This window comes from Procambarus clarkii, chromosome 4 (assembly GCF_040958095.1).
Source record: "Procambarus clarkii isolate CNS0578487 chromosome 4, FALCON_Pclarkii_2.0, whole genome shotgun sequence".
Lineage (NCBI taxonomy): Eukaryota > Metazoa > Arthropoda > Malacostraca > Decapoda > Cambaridae > Procambarus > Procambarus clarkii.
In genome coordinates, this window is record NC_091153.1 from 6,216,687 (window position 1) to 6,236,839 (window position 20,153).

Below are 20,153 nucleotides of genomic sequence, written 5' to 3' on the forward strand. Positions count from 1 at the left end.
TGTAAAATGAAGCCTGGGATACCCTAGTAGTTGAAACTTTGATAGTACTCTTATCCAGAGTGCCATACCTGATGAAAGGTATGTACAGTATAATGTAGAGTGCAACACAGCTGATCCAACATTATTTAATATACAAATATTATACAGGGTTTAATAGTACATATCTTTAATAAGGCCACTAATACAAAGCATTTCGGGCATAACTTCAAACATTTAAACAACCTCGGTTCTTTTATGATATAGACTTCAGTATAAACAAGTAGCAAACCAACACATTAAAAATTTATCAAATATACAGTACAGCTTTGAGATGGCATAATTTAAATTTTAATATAAAATGAACATGTGTTAAGGGACAAGATGAAATGAGATGGTAAGCGATGGATTGTCGAAAGAAAACTATATCCCTTCTACAGGTATGAAGTGCCTTTTCCTTTTAATATTCTTGGAGAGCCATTTTCATGGCACAGTTTTATAATATTGAATGCTCTTTCACCAGCTCTGTTTGTGCATGCCAATGTTCTTTGTTATTGTGCTCAGTGCCCTAATGGTTATCTTAACCCTTTTCATCCTGTGGCAATTGAAATCCAATACTGGCTCATCTTCAGCATATTTAAGATTGGGCACCCAGCAATAATATGCCTGTCACGTAGCTACTTCAAATGAACTTGCAGACGCTGTTGCCAAGAGTCATTCATACCTGCCACATCTCCCACAGAGATTTAGTTTTTTTACCCATTTATACCTCAAGCCCCAACCATTATTAGTTAACAAACTACTTTGTAAACATGATCAATCCCCATGGCCTTCCTTCCAACCACTCTAGCTAGGTTATGTATCTACGACATGCAGTATATGGAGCACTTGCTCCTTATTGTCCAAACTGCATTGTCCTGCACCTTCTTGTAGAAGGTCTGATTTTGCTTTCCCAATTTTCCCAGAGTCACTTTCCCTCAAGGGCATCCCAAGTTTAATTGGATACCTTTAATGTCACTGTTCTATATTTTCCTTTCATATTGACAATGTTAATTAGGATCTTTAATATTCTGCATACATGATTGGTGACTACAAAGGAGCGAGATCTCTCTCTCCCCACCATTTCTCCATTGTGCTCATTACTTTTCCCTTTGTACCTTCTTTTGATTACTTATTAATGGAATAACTTATCGAAGCTTGAATCTTTCAGTGCCTTTAATACTAAGTTTATTACATAACTACAAATGCAAATCTATTTGATTCATTAATAATGTAAAAAAATATATTATCACAATGCATTACAAACATTTTTTTTTTTTACAACATTCAGTACTGCAAACATGTTAAGGTTTCATAATACAAATTTAAGTGTGCCAAATTCCAATGAATGGATAGAAGTACATTAGAGTATTAAATTTTCCTTACTTTTCCTTTCCTTTGTACTTCTATCCATCCGTTTGACAGTAAAAGTTTCTACATCATTTAATTTCATCACGCTTAAAAAAAAAGCTAATTCAGTTTCTTGTTTAAGAAAATTAAGATAGCAAAAGTACCCAGTATTGCTACACAACAGGTAAAAAGCCTAAGGCTTAGAAAATTAATGTTTTTATATGCAAATATATGAAGACATCAGGACATTAGAGTCAATTTCATTGATAACTTTTTACTTCTTTTGGTCTGGCTTCCAGTCTGGATTAAAATTCTTCTTGAGGCCTTGCCAGCACTTGTAGTAATCCAAGTCAATTTTACAGCAGGTTTCTTCACCCCATTTTGTCAGTCCCAACCCTAGTGAAGTCTCAAACATGAAGGACTGTACCATTGTTTGTAGCCACATGATGTGATGGAGGGAAAGGGAAAAAAAAATAGTTAATGGGTAAAAATTTAAGATAATTTACACACAAAATACTGCGCTGTACATCTAGTGGCCACAATATGCAAGAGTGGCGTAGGTTCTGTGTCGATTCAATGTATCAACGTTTATGTTGATTTAATGTTAAATTGATATTGCTCTTGGATATTGTACCCCACTGAGTACCAGTTTACAAAATCCAAAATGCCTTTTAAATGAAGAACATGCATAATAGTTTAACAAAAGATTGTTTTGTAGCCCATCCTCCTGTTTAGACAGTACTTTTTGTAACTGTGGATCATACACACACACACACATAATGGACAATTAGATATAATTTGGTACTATTCACTTTATAGTCTTAAAAAAAAAAAAAAAAAAAACTTCTGTTATACTGTACTAGGCCTAGGAATATTTATGTACTATATTAGGCTTCAGATAACCTAATCTTCCTAGGGCTAATACATGCTATGTTTTCTTTGCATCATCAGTACAAAAACTTACGGTTTATTCAAATTCAGCGCTACCAATTTCTACTTTTCTAATTGCCTTTTATGTCAATATACATAGGTACAGTTTCTTCATTACTGTAAATACTACCTAAACAGGAGGATGGGTTGTGTTTTTAGAGGGTCAACATTTATTGTAATGCGTATTTTAAAGAGCCTCTTAAACATCAGCACAATGAGGTCCGTTGACCAGACCACACACTAGAAGGTGAAGGGACGACAACGTTTGCATCGACTTTAGAATGGTCCAGGACGGACCGAAACGTTGTCGTCCCTTCACCTTCTAGTGTGTGGTCTAGTCACCATACTTTAGCTATGTTATTGTGACTCATCGCCTGCACAATGAGGTCCACCTGTGGGCAATTGAAAATCTTTAATATCCAGAGAATATAGGCTCTGTCTATCTTCCACTCAGTTGAAATCAGGCATAAGAGGTAATCTACAAACAAAAAAATAGACATCCAGAATGTAAACAGCACCAAGGACTAAACTCTTAAACACAAGCGAGGCTATCTTTTGAGTCCACCCCCTTACAGAAAGGGAATACATGAAACCCCTCCTCCCCCCCCCCCCCGTTTTCTATCCATTTAAGTAAGAACGAAATTATCAAAGAAGCCACCAAGCTGGGAAGGCTATGTAGCACCACCCATCCATTTAAGACAATGGAGCCTTGGGAGAGATGAAAATTGATGGCCAAACCACTAGATCACCAGGGCCAAGCTAAAAATACCAGACGTCTGTGGCCTTGTGTATCTGTTCCCGGTAGACCCTGGGTTGGGCTTGAGAGAGTAGAACAACTCTCAGAACCCCCCACCCAAATACAATATTCAAGTCACACTGTACTCTGTCCCATTAGGAAGCACTGATGTAGTCCACTTTGAGGAGCAGAGTTACACAAGTTAAAAAATTGCCCCTCATTTTTGTAACCATTCTTTGTGTTTCATTGAAGGAAACTAAATTTTAAACTATTCAGCATTATCTGGAAAGAACAGTTTTTGCAGAAGATACCATATTGGTTTAATTTTAAGTGCCCCATGCAAAGTTGGCCAAGAAATATTAACTGCTGATGCTGCCCCTTTCAATGAATACGAAACGTGCAAAAAATACTAATTCTTACCTGTGTACCATCGGCTACCCTGACTGGGGTTAGCTCTGCAGTAGAAGCACTATTAAAGCAGTCAACATCAGGCCCATGAGGTGTCATCATCGAGTGTAGGGAAGCCCCGCCTTGCTTAAAACCACTTTCCTTTGCCTCATAACTCCCATAAATCAAACCCATAAATTCACTCATACAATTACCTGAAAGAAATTTATTTATAAATTAAACAATTTATATGGAAAAGTACTAAAACATTCATAATGAACTTTATGCATGTTATTTTGGCATGAAACTATGATGCTAATCCTTCTCCAGTATATTTTAGTTTTAATTATTTGCTCCTCACCTTGATGACTTCTTATTAATTAAACCTTATTCTCCTTCACCAGTCTCTTAACTTGCTTCTTCCTTGCACCTCCCACCCCCCTGGATGCTCCTCATCCACTGCACCGTCACCCAAGTTCCTCTTTCCCAGCACCTCAATAAAGTTTAATACCTAGTACTTTCTTAAACTAATTTCACTTTCATGCTTTCCATTTTCCTTGTTTAAATTTCTTCAATCTAATTTCAATTTCCAAACTAATTCTCTCACTCCATACCAAGGCCATTTACAGTATCATCAATGCTGTCATTGCTAATCCTGCCTTTCATTCTTCATTCATCTCTACCACAATAATTCAATACTGACGGTGGTAGTATGGTGGTCGGAAAGTGTGGTCCTGAACAGCCCAGCGTGGTGGAAAGATGACAAAGTCTGCAATTGCAACTCCAGGCTTCGTACTGGGGCACGTCAGCACTGTGAAGATGGATGGGTCCTGCATCACGAACACCCACAAAAAACTTGTTATCAGCAATGTATACACTTCTAATTGCTACAAGTCAATATGAATATATATTTTTTCTTACTTCATTATGTTTAAATTCCTTATATGTACAGTATTGCAACTTATTATGAAAATGATGGCTGCAAAACTATCATTCCAAAGACGTACAGCGTGATCAAAGGCAGTCGCATTAATAACCATGAAGTGCTTGAGATTATACTTGTAAGGAACATAATTGCCATGCCAGGCTACAACATCAAAGGGAGAATGGTCCTGCAGTGCCTCAAACAAGTGTCCCTGTGTGATGAACAACATTTTAGTATTAAATTGGTTAAGAAATACAAGTTTGTATACAATCAGAGGTACAGTAATTAGGATTATTTCCTACGTACTGTATTTAAAAATTAAAAAAAAATGCATGGTGATTTCTTTGTCAATACAGTACATGAACACACACACAAAAAGTTATATTTTCTTAGTCTATGTACTCAAATATAAAAAGGGCCTAGAAGGTGGCTTCTAAGGGCCATCTTTAGGTATTGACATACCTAAAGATGAAAGGAAGATAAATTTAGGAATTAAATGCATACCCAAAACACTCCATGGGCACAATCATTTCTCATGCAATCCCAACGTCATATTACTTTGCCAAATCATTTTTCAATCCTATAATTATCCACTTTTAAAATGTTTTACCTGAATATACCTTTATTCACTGTCCATCTACCTCTGAATGGCCTTGTGTCATGCTTTTGACCACTGGAGATGTTTCCACTCGCCACCTTTCTGGCATGGGTGGCTTGTTTACGAGATTCTCTCTCCACATTTGCAAGCTCTTCCCTCGTGTTGTTCCTACCTTGCCCCCCATGAAAGCCTTTTGTGAAATTTTGGAAGACCCTGATCCAAATGGTGAAGGTTTATACCCCCCCCACTCACTCTATTGCTCTGTTTAAGGATAGGTCCAAGTCTACCATGTTGGCTACTCCATTGCTTTTCCTGATAAACCTGTGTGCACCCTCCCCTTGCCTAGAGACTAGCATCTTCATGGCAGAACTTTATGCAATTTTGTATGTTCTTCCTCAACTGCTTTTTTTGGCATCAAATTAACTATCATAGTGGTTTACTCTCGCAGTGCCCTCATTGCTCTGGAGTTGACCCTTTGCCTCTTGTGGTGATCTAAATCCAATACTTTCTCATCTAGCAGATATACGATTAATTTTACTGGGTTTCCAGCCAGATTTGAGTTGCCCCAAATGAACTTGTGGACATTGCAACTAAGGAGGCCTTTTGTACTTGCAACATTTCTTGGAAAGTAATTTCTTATTCACATTTCTACCAAGTCATTCATCCTGCGGCTTCTGACAGGATCGTCGAGAACTGAATATATGGGTCGTCATTCATTTGGGGCGCACTCATTGGCAGGCAAAATATGGTGAACTGCCACAATCAGACTATTTGAAAATGAAGCTAGGAAGGATCATGAAATATGAGGAGCTGCTGTGGAAACGGCACCAGGTGCATGACATGTGGCTGGCTGGATTGAAATATCATTCAGTATAGAATACCTGTATATATTCTATACATTAGGAACACTTATGGCCTGATATCGAGTTATTCGAATCCATTTGTTCTATAGCAATGAACAAATTTAAATAGTAAATTGTTAATTATTTTTCATCAGTGTACAGAAAAAAAAATGAAAATTCAATTATCCTGTGTCTGCAAAGTGCCTGTTGTAGTCTACAGTAAAAGTTATTGGCAATATTCTCGAGACAGTAAATATCTACAGTACAGTACTGTATTATGGAGATAAGGTACTGAAACTATTTTTTTTATTTAATACAAATATTAAACAATAATGATTGAAAACTAGGTAAAAAGTACCTGGTACTTTGAGATGATGCGGAAATCTTTCACATCTCGGTCCTCGTACCATGCAACTGGAGTCAGGAAGTCTCTAGGACTAGCCAGACCATTAGCACCTGTGTACAGCAGAATAAATTTGTACTTTTTTTTTTTTCACAATGATGGTTAATATTCCTCCAATAAGATATGTGATACAAGATGGTACACAACATTATACTGGTTGGCTACAATTGCCTCCCAGAAACCAGGAGGAAGATCTGGCTCCCTCAAAGAAGCTAAGGGTAAATTGTTGATCTAGAATCACTGTAGTACCAAGAGAATTAACCACCAGTGGGGGAGAGCACTATGAACTAAGCAATTGTTCTTTAGTTGTCCATGTTCCTCTCAAATCATCAGGGTCTTTATTCTGGGTTCATGCCTGCATATCTTCTCCGAGGCTTTGAGTTGTACCTTCAGTGATATCCGTTAGGTTTCTGGCCGCCATATTTTCTGCTTGCACCGAGTACAGTATCTTTTTAGTCCTGGAATTTTTTTCCTGCATCCTTGTATGGTTTGTGAATCTTTTGGTCCTGTGGTTTTTGTTCTTTGGTTGCAGGTATAGTCTTCCTTGCCACAAATGTGCTTTTTAGCATACAGTAAGGCAAAGTAATTATTTGGAGAAAACACCAAGCCATTACAACTGTATAGCACTTGGAAAACAATGAGAATAAGGATTAGGATAGAATAGAGGGAAGGAATGGTGCCCCACCACTTGGATGGTTGGGGATTGAATGCCAACCTGCAAGAGATCAGTTGCTGTACTGTCTAGTCCAAGTGAAGTTAGGTTGTCAGACAAGACATTCCACTTCACATGCTGTCAGTAGCCAGCTGACAGAGGAAGGTAACATTGGCTTCATTCAGGGTAGTTCTGGTCTTTCACCTCACTAATCCATCCCTGCTCACAGCTGCCATCTTCTGGTTTTGGCATGGCAGTCATTTCTTTTCCCAGCCTTTCGACCTCTGATACTTTGTTGCACTGGAAGTTTTCATTTGTGCAGGTGTTTACAAGTGTGCTCACAACTCGAGACTTCTGGTGCATCATTGAATGCCGAAGGCCAGATTTCTCCTGTCATCCTTTATCATCTACAGTCCTGTGTGGTATTAAGGCAAAAGCTACATCCGAGAGCATTTTACATCCAGTTGTAGCTTCCATCCAGGACTCCAAGGTTCATGGGTAAGTAACTAATTTTTATCATACTAGCATGTTCCTCTTTCAGAATCACTCAAATACCTCAGTGTAGTTACAGAATAACAGCTATACTCATGGCATTCTGTCTTCCCAATATTGTACTCTTGTCATATGATTCTTTGAAATTGACAAGTTTTGGTGGTGGAGGCCAAAACTAACTTGCTCCAACTGTCTACCACTGTCTGCAAAAATTAACTTTCCTATGTATTTTTGGCAGCTTTGTTTCCTTACTTTGAATCTATATCCTTTTGTTCTTTAAGTTGCAGTTTACAAAAAAATTCTTCTTTTTGTCAATGATTTTGATAACTTACTATTTTGTACTATACATACTGTAGTGATCATATTCTTCTATCTTCTAGCTATGGTATATTTAACACCTATAACCTATCCTTGTTGCTGTTAGTTTTCAGTTTGGGCAGCCATTTAGTTGCACGTCTTTACATGTTTTCCAGTTTACCGATGTGCTTCTCGAGATATAGGCACCATGCAACCGCTGCATATTCCAACTCACAGAGGTCATTAACAATTTGTTTAATATTACAGTATATTTAATTATAATACTGTACGTTTAATAATAATGCTGTGCATATTAGTGGCTTTGCAAGAATGTTACACTCAAACCTCAATGCACCTTATATATAAAGTAACAGTCCAGTATCTTCAGTGCTATGTATCTAATCTAAATTTGTATGTTTATTCTGAAATTTGATAGTGCTTTCAGATTTGTTCTCAAACAGTATGCAACAGCTATTTTCTATTTTTGGAAACTATTAGTATTTATTTAATAAAGGAATTCCTGCAATTCATGCAATTTGTTATACGTACATGCACTGCATAACAAACGTGCAGAACGAGGCAAACACTCAGGAGAGGCTAGAGGTGTTAAATGGACCAAGGCTAGATGGTTGGAACAAGCGAGAAAGTGGTGGATATCAAAACTGTCAGTATAGTTTCAAAAAGAGTCATATGATCGAGCACAGTACTGGAGAAACAAAACACCATGAGCGTTGCTTTCATCCTGTAACTTCACTTGGGCAATTACCGTGTTAATAAAAAAAAAGTACAAAGCATTCAATAAAATTCACAACAAAAGTAATCAGGATTTTTTCTTTTTAATATTAATACTTAATGACTGAAGAGTTTTCTTAATGCTGTCAAGAGAATATTTGTGAACTTTAATTACTAAGATTTATTGTTTGTTTATATGTACATTACTTTACATGCACATATTTCTGGTACTGTAATAGGTAAATTAAAATAATTCATTTTTATCTGATCTCTGCCAACAAATACAGTAATTAGAATTTTAGGCTAAAGCAGAAACTTACCAATAGGGCCTAAGTTGGGCAGGATGAAGTGAGCATCATAGACCTCAAGTATGTAGCCACGAGAAGGGCCACGAACACTGACCGAGAATCTCATACCTTGCTGCACCACACAGATCTCATTGGGTGACACGCACATTTTCCCAAACTCTGTAGTGATGTCCAAAGTGCCTTGTTGGGGGACTGAAAAAAATATGTACACATTGCTAAGCAAATTACAAAGCATTTACAGATCATGAAGCCAAGATATATATGAACATTGAACTGTATAGAGCTGGGACAAATAATTATCAATATTTAAAAGAAATGATTTAATTACGTACCACTTTAGTCTTCTTGACTCCATCAAGCTTTAATGGTGAACACATTTGGGCAAGTTTATATATGCACATTCACCTTTAGAACAAGAAAACACACACCTATGAGGAAGTCTCCATCGCTGTTGTAAAGGGCTGAATCAGTCATAGAGATGTTGCAAACGTAGATATGGATAGCACAACCACTGCGAGAAAGTGGTTCACCTGCCCCGCAAACTGTCCGCAATCCATTAACAAAGTCTACCTCCTCCTCTGGGATATCAAATGGCTGCCATCGTAACTTTAAACAAAAATAAAGATTATTACCCTAAAAGCTTGAAGAAAAGCTTTGTGGGCGTTTAATTCTTGCTGGGAACACAATAGGAAATTTAAGAGGGCCTTGGGACAAACAAAATTTTCAAACAAGACTTGAGGGGGCCAATTTCATACTGTATTTAGAAAACTAGCAATTAAAGCCAGGATGGGTTGGAGAGAGCACAGTGCCATGAAAGTGAAGTGGAAATGATATACATTTGATGAAAATATGGCTAAAGCAACAACAGTATTTTGTAAATACAAGAAAAATTATTTGCATTTTCACTAAAAATGTAAATGTCAAATTACTGTACATGCAAATGGTGAAATTTTACTGTGAACCAAAATATCACCTGGTTAGGGTTGGGATGTCTCTTGGTGAAGTCACTCACAAGGAAACTGTGCTTTATGGGAGCAAATGGTTTATGAACGACTGCAGGCCTGATCCTGTACAGCCAAGACCTCCTGTTGCTCTCTCGGGGCGCTGTCCACCACAACAGAAAACAAAAAACTAATTAAAAACATTAAAAAGCTTCAATACTACCACTGTCATCACACATTTGCTATCCAACACTTAGTTTGTCCTGGGGCTTCCCCGTCCTTTCTGTACATCTAAACCAATCTATCCATTCCTCCCTCTTCTACACTGGCCTTGTGTCTGCATTAGTTTTGTTTTTTTGAGGGGAGGGAGAGTCTTCTTACTATGTAATCCGAAACTATACTCCCATGTTCTTTCACTGTTAAATGCCCAATCATTAGCTTGGACTTTATAGACTTTGCTGGCATGAGATGATAGAGCCTCTTCAATTATAGTTGAAGATGCTCTCAATCTTTCCAGTGTTTCCTAGTGCTGGCTGACATTAACTTTCAATATTATTATTATTGTTAATACTTTATTCATAAGAATGCATACAAAGTACATAAAAGAAAGGTACTGTTTAGGTAAAAGAAAGGTACAGGAGTTGTACATAAAATAAAACCACTACTATGCAAAATATTTATAGCAAGACCAATAAGAACTGGAAAATATTCATGTACCAAGGTATGTACAGTATTGATAAAAATTAAGTATGAGCCTATGCATTTTAGTGGAATTTAACTCTACATATGGTACTTTAGCCTGCCTTGTCTCAATCTGCGCCTATAATACTTAACCATGCAGAACCCTACAATGTGCTACAGTGAATAAGTTAAGATGGACAGTTATCTTTATTCAATGCTCTCAAACTAGTGACCTCAAAAAATATATACTGTATTGCTAACATGCATGTAAAAATCTGTTGTACAATAGTTTACCAACATAAACTACAATGTTACTATTACAGTACCTGTAAAGGCTGTGCCAGAGAGCTGCTCAGCATAGAGACCATAAGGGCAGACTTGAGGGCTATTTTGACCCACTGGTAGAGCTCCAGGGCAGCGCCTCCGAGGTAAACTCGGACCCAAAACCACTCAGGTACTGCAACATAGTAAACCTAATTACTCTCATATTGTATTTCTTTAAGTAATTTATTAAGTCAATACACATAGAATTGTCAAATTTTCTTTTCTTTAACCTCTCAACCACCTGGGGTGGACAGTAGAGTGACGGTTGCAGGTCGGCGTTCAATCCCCGACTGTCCAAGTGGTTGGGCACCATTCCTTTCTCCCATCCCATCCCAAATCCTAATCCTGACCCCTTCCAAGTGCTATATAGTCATGATGGCTTGGCACTTTATCCCTGATAATTCCCTCCCTTCCCTTTTTACTGAAAATCAGCATTGCTCTAAACTGATTACTAAAACTGCAACTGAAGTCAATATTATCAGATTCATGATTTGTACCAAAAGAAATGCCATACTGTATGTTAAATATATATCCCTGCACCATAGGAAATCACCCCTTAACTGAACAAATCCACAAGGGCCGTGATGAGGGTTCGAACCTATGGCCGAGAGGATCCCAGACACTGCCTTAATTTGATGCCTCACACTATTGTGATTTGTGTGTATAACTCCTTTCCTGATTACTATCCCAATCTCCCAACCTAGGATGAAGAGTTGACTTAGTTCTAGTATGATTTTAGTCACACTGCTGAACTTTCTCCAAAGCAGTGAGTCCTCTTCAAGGCGAGGGTTTTCATGCTTGGATATGGCAGTCCAGATGGGCCACACAAGACTTTAATTAAGTATCCACTTGAAAATATATGGGGAGGGGGGCGTATCCCGGTCGTTAAATACAGTACTCCGCTAATTTTTAAAATGTCGGTAACTGTTTAAATCATATTTGAGAGAGCAACAGGATGGATGGTGGGTGGGCTGGCTGGCTGATAGGTGGGTGGGTGGCGAGGCAAGTGGACTGGATGGATGGATGGATGGATAACTGGCTGCCTGGCAAGCAGTAGTGGGTGGTGGGGCAAGTGGACTGGCTTGTTATTGGGCGGGTGGGGTGGGTGGGTGATACCTGGTTGATGGGGTTCTGGGAGTTGTTCTACTGCCCAAGCCCGGCCCGAGGCCAGGCTTGACTTGTGAGAGTTTGGTCCACCAGGCTGTTGCTTGGAGCGGCCCGCAATCCCACATATACCTGCTTGATGGGGTTCTGGGAGTTGTTCTACTCCCAAGCCCGCCAAGCCCGGCCCGAGGCCAGGCTTGACTTGTGAGAGCTTGGTCCACCAGGCTGTTGCTTGGAGCGGCCCGCAGGCCCACATATCCACCACAGCCCGGTTGGTTCGGCACTCCTTGGAGGAAACGAGTCTAGTTTCCTCTTGAAGATGTCCAAGGTTGTTCCTGTAATATTTCTGATACTCGCTGGGAGGACGTTGAACAACCGTGGACCTCTGATGTTCATACAGTGTTCTCTGATTGTGCCCATGGCACCCATGCTCTTCACTGGTTCTATTCTGCATTTTCTTCCATATCGTTCACTCCAGTACGTTGTTATTTTACTGTGTAGATTTGGTACCTGGCCCTCCAGTATCTTCCAGGTGTATATTATTTGATATCTCTCTCGTCTCCTTTCTAGTGAGTACATTTGGAGAGCTTTGGACGATCCCAATAATTTAGGTGCTTAATCGCGTCTATGTATGCCGTATATGTTCTCTGTATCCCCTCTATTTCCCTCTATTTCAGCAATCTCTCCTGCTCTGAAGGGGGAAGCGAGTACTGAGCAGTACTCAAGACGGGACAACACAAGTGACTTGAAGAGTACAACCATTGTGATGGGATCCCTGGACTTGAAGGTTCTCGTAATCCATCCTATCATTTTTCTGGCTGACGCAATACTTGCTTGGTTATGTATGCTCCCTAAACGTTAGGTTGTCGGACATCATTATTCCCATGATAGATGGATTGGGTAGATGGATTCGTTGCCGATTAGCAGGCAGGTGGCTGACTAGTTTAGGTGGGTGGATTTCGGGAGGGGATGACTGGCAGAGCAGGGCAGGGGGTGGGGGGGGAGCAGTCCAAGAACACTACTGACATGAGGAATTTAAGCAGAGGAATTCACATTAGTATTTAACTATTTACATTTGGTTCTAATCATTGCATCACAGTCGGGAATCCCGGAATCAAATCTCGGGCGGGACAAATGATTGGGCATGTTTCACCAAATGCCTCTGTTCACCTAACAGTAAAATATATATCCAGGAATTAATCAACAGGGGTTACATCCTGGGGAGTGTCAGTAGCGCTGACCTTGTGGGGTGGAGGGGAACCTTGATACTAGCCTAACGTGTGTATATATATACACAGGCTGCTTGTCCCCGAAAATAGTTACGAGCACCAAATTACCATAACGACAACCGAGTTGTGTAACTTGGAACAGCAGCGATTATCATGCTCAAGGTCGACCAGCCTGATCTTGCTTCCACCTCTTGCCTGCCACCAATACACAGGATGATGTTATAGATTCAGCTACTCTGAACAAGTTCCAAGTAGCACGGGCTATGGTGAGCCCGTAACTTATCTGGCACAGGAGCGGGGCAAGTTGCACAGACTTTGGTGAGCCCGTAGTGGACTTGCCTGGCACAGAAGCTGTGCTCGATCTTGTGTCTTGCACAGAATGAGTATGGGGTGCATAATAAGCTACCGCTCACAGGATGAGTATGGGGTGCACAACAAACTACCGCTCACAGAACGAGTTGTGCCTCTGTAACCCTTTCCACTACCGCCCACAAGATGGGTATGGGGTGCAAAATAAATGAACTAAACTAATAGGATGAGTATGGAGTGCACAATAAACTACCACTCACAGGATGAGTATGGGGTGCACAATAAACTACCACTCACAGGATGAGTATGGGGTGCACAATAAACTACCACTCACAGGATGAGTATGGAGTGCACAATAAACTACCACTCACAGGATGAGTATGGGGTGCACAATAAACTACCACTCACAAGATGAGTATGGGGTGCACAATAAACTACCACTTACAAGATGAGTATGGGGTGCACAAAACTACCCAATTCTAGCGACAAATATTTAATAATTGTTTAATTTAGGCTTAGCATAATTTTTTATATTTAATCATCTCTGAAACCATATATATTTTTTGTGGGAACATTATTTGTAACTAACCGATTACTCTTTGCAAATGATAATTTAGCAGTTTCCTAAATTTAGTTAGTATTTAGCATAACTAGATACAGAGTGGGTTGGCAACAGCTGTCCCGCCCTGCCACATCCCCCGCCGTCCGCCAATCACAGCCCAGCTACGCCACACACCCACTCGCCTCCTCCAATCATATGACAAGGACTTCCACCCGACCAATAGGAATACGTGTAGCAGGAACCGTGCCCAAGGGTCCTGTTGACCTCCAAGGGGCTGACGTCAGCTGGCTGCCTGCCCATCTCTGGACACCATGAATGTACAAATTATCTATCATGCGCTCTTACCACGTTCAAAACAATGTTTTTATTTTGTCTTGACAGCGTATGTACATGCGCTGTCACGCTAATACATAATCACTATATACTTATAGCCCAGCGGCCTATAAGTATATGTACAAATAGTACACTTGCCCCAAAAATGACTATATTATTGGTATTGTAATTAAGAGTATACAATAATATAACTTAACTTTTCAAAGACTAATAGTAACAATCCTAGGCGCTCTGTTTGCAAAGGAAAACTTTCTAATATTTTTTCGGCACCTTAGTTTCCTTCTTTTGAGATGAGATGATTTCGGGGCTTAGTGTCCCCGCGGCCCGGTCCTCGACCAGACCTTTTTGTTACACACCCTCAGGAAGCAGCCCGTAGCAGCTGTCTAACTCCCTGGTACCTATTTACTGCTAGGTGAATAAAGGCATCAGGGTGAAAGAATCTACCCATTTGTTTCCACCTGAGCCGGGGATCGAACTCTAAACCTCAGGACTACGAATATCCAGCGTTGTCTACTCAGCTGTCAGGCCTGTCCTTACCTTGAATCTGAGTTTTCTTGTTCTTGAAGTTGTTTAAGTGTAAGGAGCGGGGGGGGGGGGGTTGATGGGAGAGATAAGGGCGGAGGGTGAGGGAGGGAGGGAGGAGGGAGATAGGGGTTAGGGAGAAGATAAGGGAGTAGACATGAGCGGGTGTGATAATTAAGAAGGCAGGTATGGCAGGGGTTAGGAGGGGGGTAGTGGAGGTAGGGAGAAAGGATGTTATTTATTGCCTATTAACCCCTATCTCAGTGTTTATTTATACACACCCACCGCCAGGAAGCAGCCTGTACCAGCTGTAACTCCCAGGTACCTATTTACTGCTAGGTGAACAGGTGCATCTGGGGTGAAAAACCTATTTGTTTCCGCCTAATGGCCCGGGTTACGACCCCCAGGCGCCATCCACTCAGCCGCGAGGCCCCTGCAGCGTGTGTATTTTATATTTATATGCATACATTACTGAAAGGCATCCCAGACACACTAACATCCTGCGCAGTATTGTGCGCCCGCGGGCTGGTTGGGTATGAGGTGAGAGTAACCTTGAAGCCGGTGTTACCATGCCCCAGCCCGTCCTCCAAACAAAGATCCAAAAGTGATTCCATGCACCCGCCAAACCCCCTGTTTATGAATGAAAAGCGGTTTACACACGACTCACAACTGCTGACGTTCGAACATATCCGGAACAAGTGCTTCACTGACGAATTTTGTTCGAACCACAACGCTGTAAATGCTTCACCCACGTACTACAAATACAAATAATCACCAACAGAACCTAAACACCTAACCTAAGCCTATTTATACACAATATGCTAATATATTATAATATTAATTTATACTTGAGAAAATTCCCGTTTTGAATGAACAGCATGTTAAAATATATGAATGCGTCTGTGGGGTTGACCGCTGAATGTAATGGACTTGAGTCGAGGACGGGTTGCATGCCCAGACGTTGTCCAGGTTCACAGTTACGGGTTGGCCACTGTTACCCCACTCACCCACCAAGATTGATGAAGATTAAGCCACCCAAAAGGTGGCACGGGCATGAATAGCCCGTAAGTGGTGGCCCTTTTGAGCCATTACCAGTATCAAGAGCTGATACTGGAGATCAGTGGAGGTGCGACTGCACCCTGCGTGACGGGAGATGTCTCCCGTCACCCACAAAGAGTTTCAAGTTTAAATTTTAGATTCAGCTACTCAGAACAAAAGTTCCAAGTAGCACAGGCTATGGTGAGCCCGTAGTGAACTTACCTGGCACAGGAGCAGGGCTGTGACCCACTAAGATTGATTGATAAAGATTAAGCCACCCAAGAGGTGGCACGGGCATGAATTGCCCGTAAGTGGTACCATTTTTTTTTCTCAGTATTCTGAGGTTGCATTTAACCATCAAGCTGTTATCGCGGGGGAGGATACTGCTTCACAGTCTTTATGAGGGTGTCCAGCTGCTGGACACCTTTGTTGACCAGGAGAGTGGCTGTGTTGATGGCTTCAGGGTGGCCACTGCATGATTCAGGAACTCTTAAAGCTCTTCTAAGGTCATTGGTTGCTTCACATTCCAGAAGATAGTGAAGTAATGGCTTTTCTGTGACAGTTTGGCAGAAGATGCACTCTCTCTGTCGGGGTTCACCAATCTCCCAGTTGCATCTGTAACCTAGACGTAGTCTATATAGCCTAACTGCTATTTCCCTGTGGATACCCACTAAGAGGTTCCCCGGCCTTAAATTACCCAAGAATCAGTCCCCCCCCCCCACCTCATCTTGAGGGTTACCCGCAAAGCAGGTAAATATAACGTGGTAAATGGCCCACATCTGGTGGCTGTAGGGAGTCAATATTGAGGTAAATTTAATTATAATTTAATTTTACCCCGAGGGGCAAGTTTATTGGGCAGCGCCACTCATCCTGTGAGTGGACACACCGCCATAGCAGCATGTACAACACTCCCCAATAGGAAGAAAACCCGCTGGGTTGTCCATCCTGCCACTTGGATCCAAATGGAGCTGGGACTTGCTGAACTATCAAGTGAACAGCTAATCAAACAAAAAATTAACATTTATCAACTCCTGAAATTTACGTTATCTTGCGGGTGCAAAAATGGGGGAATCTTAAGAACATTATCTATTTGACATTTTCCTAACTCAAACAATGTGGGGTTTGTTATTCAATACATTTCTAATGTCTCTTCAGTTGTTTACAGTCTCTCAGGTAAGTAAGTAATTACCAAAAGAAGGCACCAAGCATCTCTCAGGTAGTGATCAAGGCGGTGTCCGTCACTCACCACAGATTCTGCAACTCCGCTGCTCAGCTGCTTCCATCCTGAATCTCTATGAATATTTGTATCCAAGACGAATTCTGGCTATTACCGATTCCTTCCCAACTAACGATTTGATTTACCTAACCTTAGTGGCCTCGACGAGGACTGACAAGCATCTCCACTGATTGCCTCATACAGTGTATAACACAAAGTATGAATACAGTAAACATCCATACGGACCCCAGGTTAAGAACCCCCTGCTCTAAGCACCTTACTTTTGTTGATAAAGCAGTTGACCATATTCCATTGGCATTATTACACAGAAGTGGTCCAAGGAAAGTAATTTCGGACAGCTAAATTTGTCAAATAAATATCCTTAAATTAAACTAACCTCTCAAATTACGAAATGCAAAAAAATGGGGGAGGGGGGGAGGGGTCCCTCACCAACCACGGTGGGGGAGGCGCGTGTCAGGGGCCCCCCATCGTGCACCCCCACTTTACTCTTAACTGGGAATAACTTCACCCCAGCTACCTGCTTACTTGCTCTCTCACCTATGTCCTCATGCATTGATTGCATTGCTCACTCATCTTACTACTTAATAATTTACATTCACCGTCCCAGTACAGCTCCCCGTGATCTAAGACCCCAGGTTGACTTGTATTCCCTTCTTACATGTCCTTGGAATTTTGTTCATATCACTTGTGCATGCTCAGCACCTCTACTGTGCTCGCCTAGTTGAGCATGCAGGGTCGAGCATCTGCTCTTAAGCCCTGCCTTTCTACCATCATTACTTCAAAGCAGTAACTTTTCAACTGGTTTTTCTTATATTTACATTTAAACCAATGTAACAAATTGGTTTCGACAATTTCCTCATCTAATCGGTTTCGGTTATTTACGACTTTGGAACTGAGAAGTTCATTCTGACATTCCTGTGGCTCATGTGTGTTTCCAATTTCCAATTATGTCCTTGTTCTACTGTTCCTTAATCTGAACAATGCTTCTATATGTATTTTGTTAATTGTTACAAAGTGGGTGCTCTGTTGGGTTTTGTTGGGTTCCTCTTAGTATCTTTTATGTTATGTCCGCCCTATTCCTTCCTGCAGTGTAGTGAGGTCCAGTTCCCATACGTTTTCCTCATAACTCAGTCCCCTTAGCTCAGGAACAAGCCTTGTTGCATATTTTTGGAGTTTCTAGTTTTGCCATGTGCGTCTTTAGGTACGGGTTCCATGCTGGGACAGCACACTCAATATTAAGTCTCAAAGTACATGTACAGGGCTCGGAAGGGATCTTTTGTCCAAGTTCCTGAAGGATAACGGGACGTTTGCCAGGGTGGCATATGCAGCCCTCGGTATTTTGTTAATGTGTGCCTCTGCCGATAGATTCAGAGTTATGTCCTACAGCCTATTCCTGTTTAGATAAATTTTGTAACATGCAAAAATAATTTATACACATGATTTATACAAAGATTGCCGTTCTAAGCAATTAGATAGAACTTGGTACTATTCAGTTTATCGAGTCGGAAAAAATGGAGCAAAAAATATTCATAGGCCTAGTATAGCACATTAGGCCTCAGATGTCTATTAGGCCTATGAACGTTAGGGTAGTTTCGTTTGTCTTTGCAACACAAGTAGAAAATAGTTTTCCCGTTTGTCCAACTCAATAGTGTCCCATTTCCACTTTCTAACATCGTTGTACGTCGGTATATATACTATGGTCCTCATCGTTACTATAAGCACTACCAAAACAGGAGGATGGGTTGTCCACTTATGCTGGCTCAGCGTCTCTACTGGGGCCACTTATTTGTGAACTGTCATCATGTGGGTTGTGTCCAAATACGCTTCTACTTTAAAGTTTAATAACAAAAATAATTCTCCATTCCGTTTCGCTCGACTGCAGATATTAAATGTCTATATTTGATCTCTGAATGCTGGCCAAATATACTATGTAAGTTAGGTATTAATAACAACCTATATGCAGTTAAACAATGCAAACATATATTGAATTATGAATTCAATGGCCAGAACTGAAGTGTTTAAATATTAAAAAGGTAGTCATTCAATTGTACAAGTCAAATAAACTTATTAGTATAATGGAATGTACAAGTCTATGGTGCGCCCTCACTGGATTATTGCATCGAGGCATGGAGACATCTTCAGAAGGACATTGTTGCTCTGGAGAAAGTGCAACACCGGGCAATAAAATCACACCAGAGTTAAGTCAACTCTCGTATCAGGAACAGTCGAGAGACCACAAAGCCTCTGCAAACCAAGCACAACGAGGCGGATTTCGTCCTAAACTTAAAATACTGAACAATTTGAAGAATGTTGATCCGGAAAATTTCTTCAAAATAGGTCAGATGTGACAAACTAGTATCAACGGTTTCAAGCTCAACAAGCCACAATGTAGGACTGAAAACAGGAGATGCTTTTTCACCCACGGAGTTATAAACCCAGGGAACTGCCTACCCGCCGAAGCCGTAAATGCCAAAACTATTAACTTTTAGAATCCAACTGAAAAAAAAAAATCACCCAGGCAAATGGGGGGAGGGAAATACCTTTGACAAGCCGCCGGTGTCCTGTCCTTATTGAGGCAACTAGTGTTTGTGATCCTTTGGTAAATTCAGGTGAATATATAATAGGTCGTTAACGCACGTAATGTGTTAATTGCTGCTCCCTTTCACATTCCCACAAAACTATTTGGCGAACAAATATAAACCTCCAAGAACCTTTAAAATATTACCCTAGATTTCCAAGATTGATTCAAATTTACATATATAATGCTGTAATGTATATTGCCATTATAGTCTTAACACAAAACTCGTGAAGCCTGTGTAAAACTACTAATCGTGTAATGATATAGTAATGATATCATTATAGTAATGATATACAAATCATTTATCCTCAAACATTATCAGTAATTCGACCCTAGTAGAAGGAACTTCGATATAGGCCCAATATATACTGAATTATATATCAATTCCAGTAATATCCATACCTATATAAGGAATTCTAACTTGGTTTATCTTATTCTTACACAATATACAAATACTTTATTTAGATTCATGCCAAAATAGATACGAAATTAATAAATGGCGTCTAACTACCTTGAGGTTGTCTTGAGACATCGTGGAGGTGTAGGAGCGAGGACTTGCGAGGTCGGTGTCTCGGGATGGTCTGTCTGGCCGCCTGCGTCTCACGCCCGCCACAGAAAACGGCAAGTG

At 40.5% G+C, this 20,153-nt stretch overlaps 1 protein-coding gene across 1 annotated transcript; it reads right to left on the minus strand.

Annotated features, from left to right (window-relative positions):
* Nucleotides 1–1,501: 1,501 nt before the first annotated feature.
* Nucleotides 1,502–20,072, minus strand: hgo (homogentisate 1,2-dioxygenase). The gene is given in 11 exon segments (XM_045734247.2): nucleotides 1,502–1,786; nucleotides 3,452–3,633; nucleotides 4,122–4,248; nucleotides 4,426–4,554; nucleotides 6,142–6,239; nucleotides 8,680–8,859; nucleotides 9,096–9,273; nucleotides 9,641–9,771; nucleotides 10,616–10,703; nucleotides 10,705–10,746; nucleotides 20,037–20,072. Coding segments are annotated over 11 exon segments (1,323 nt in total). The 5' UTR covers nucleotides 20,058–20,072; the 3' UTR covers nucleotides 1,502–1,639.
* Between the last annotated feature and the right edge of the window lie 81 nt (nucleotides 20,073–20,153).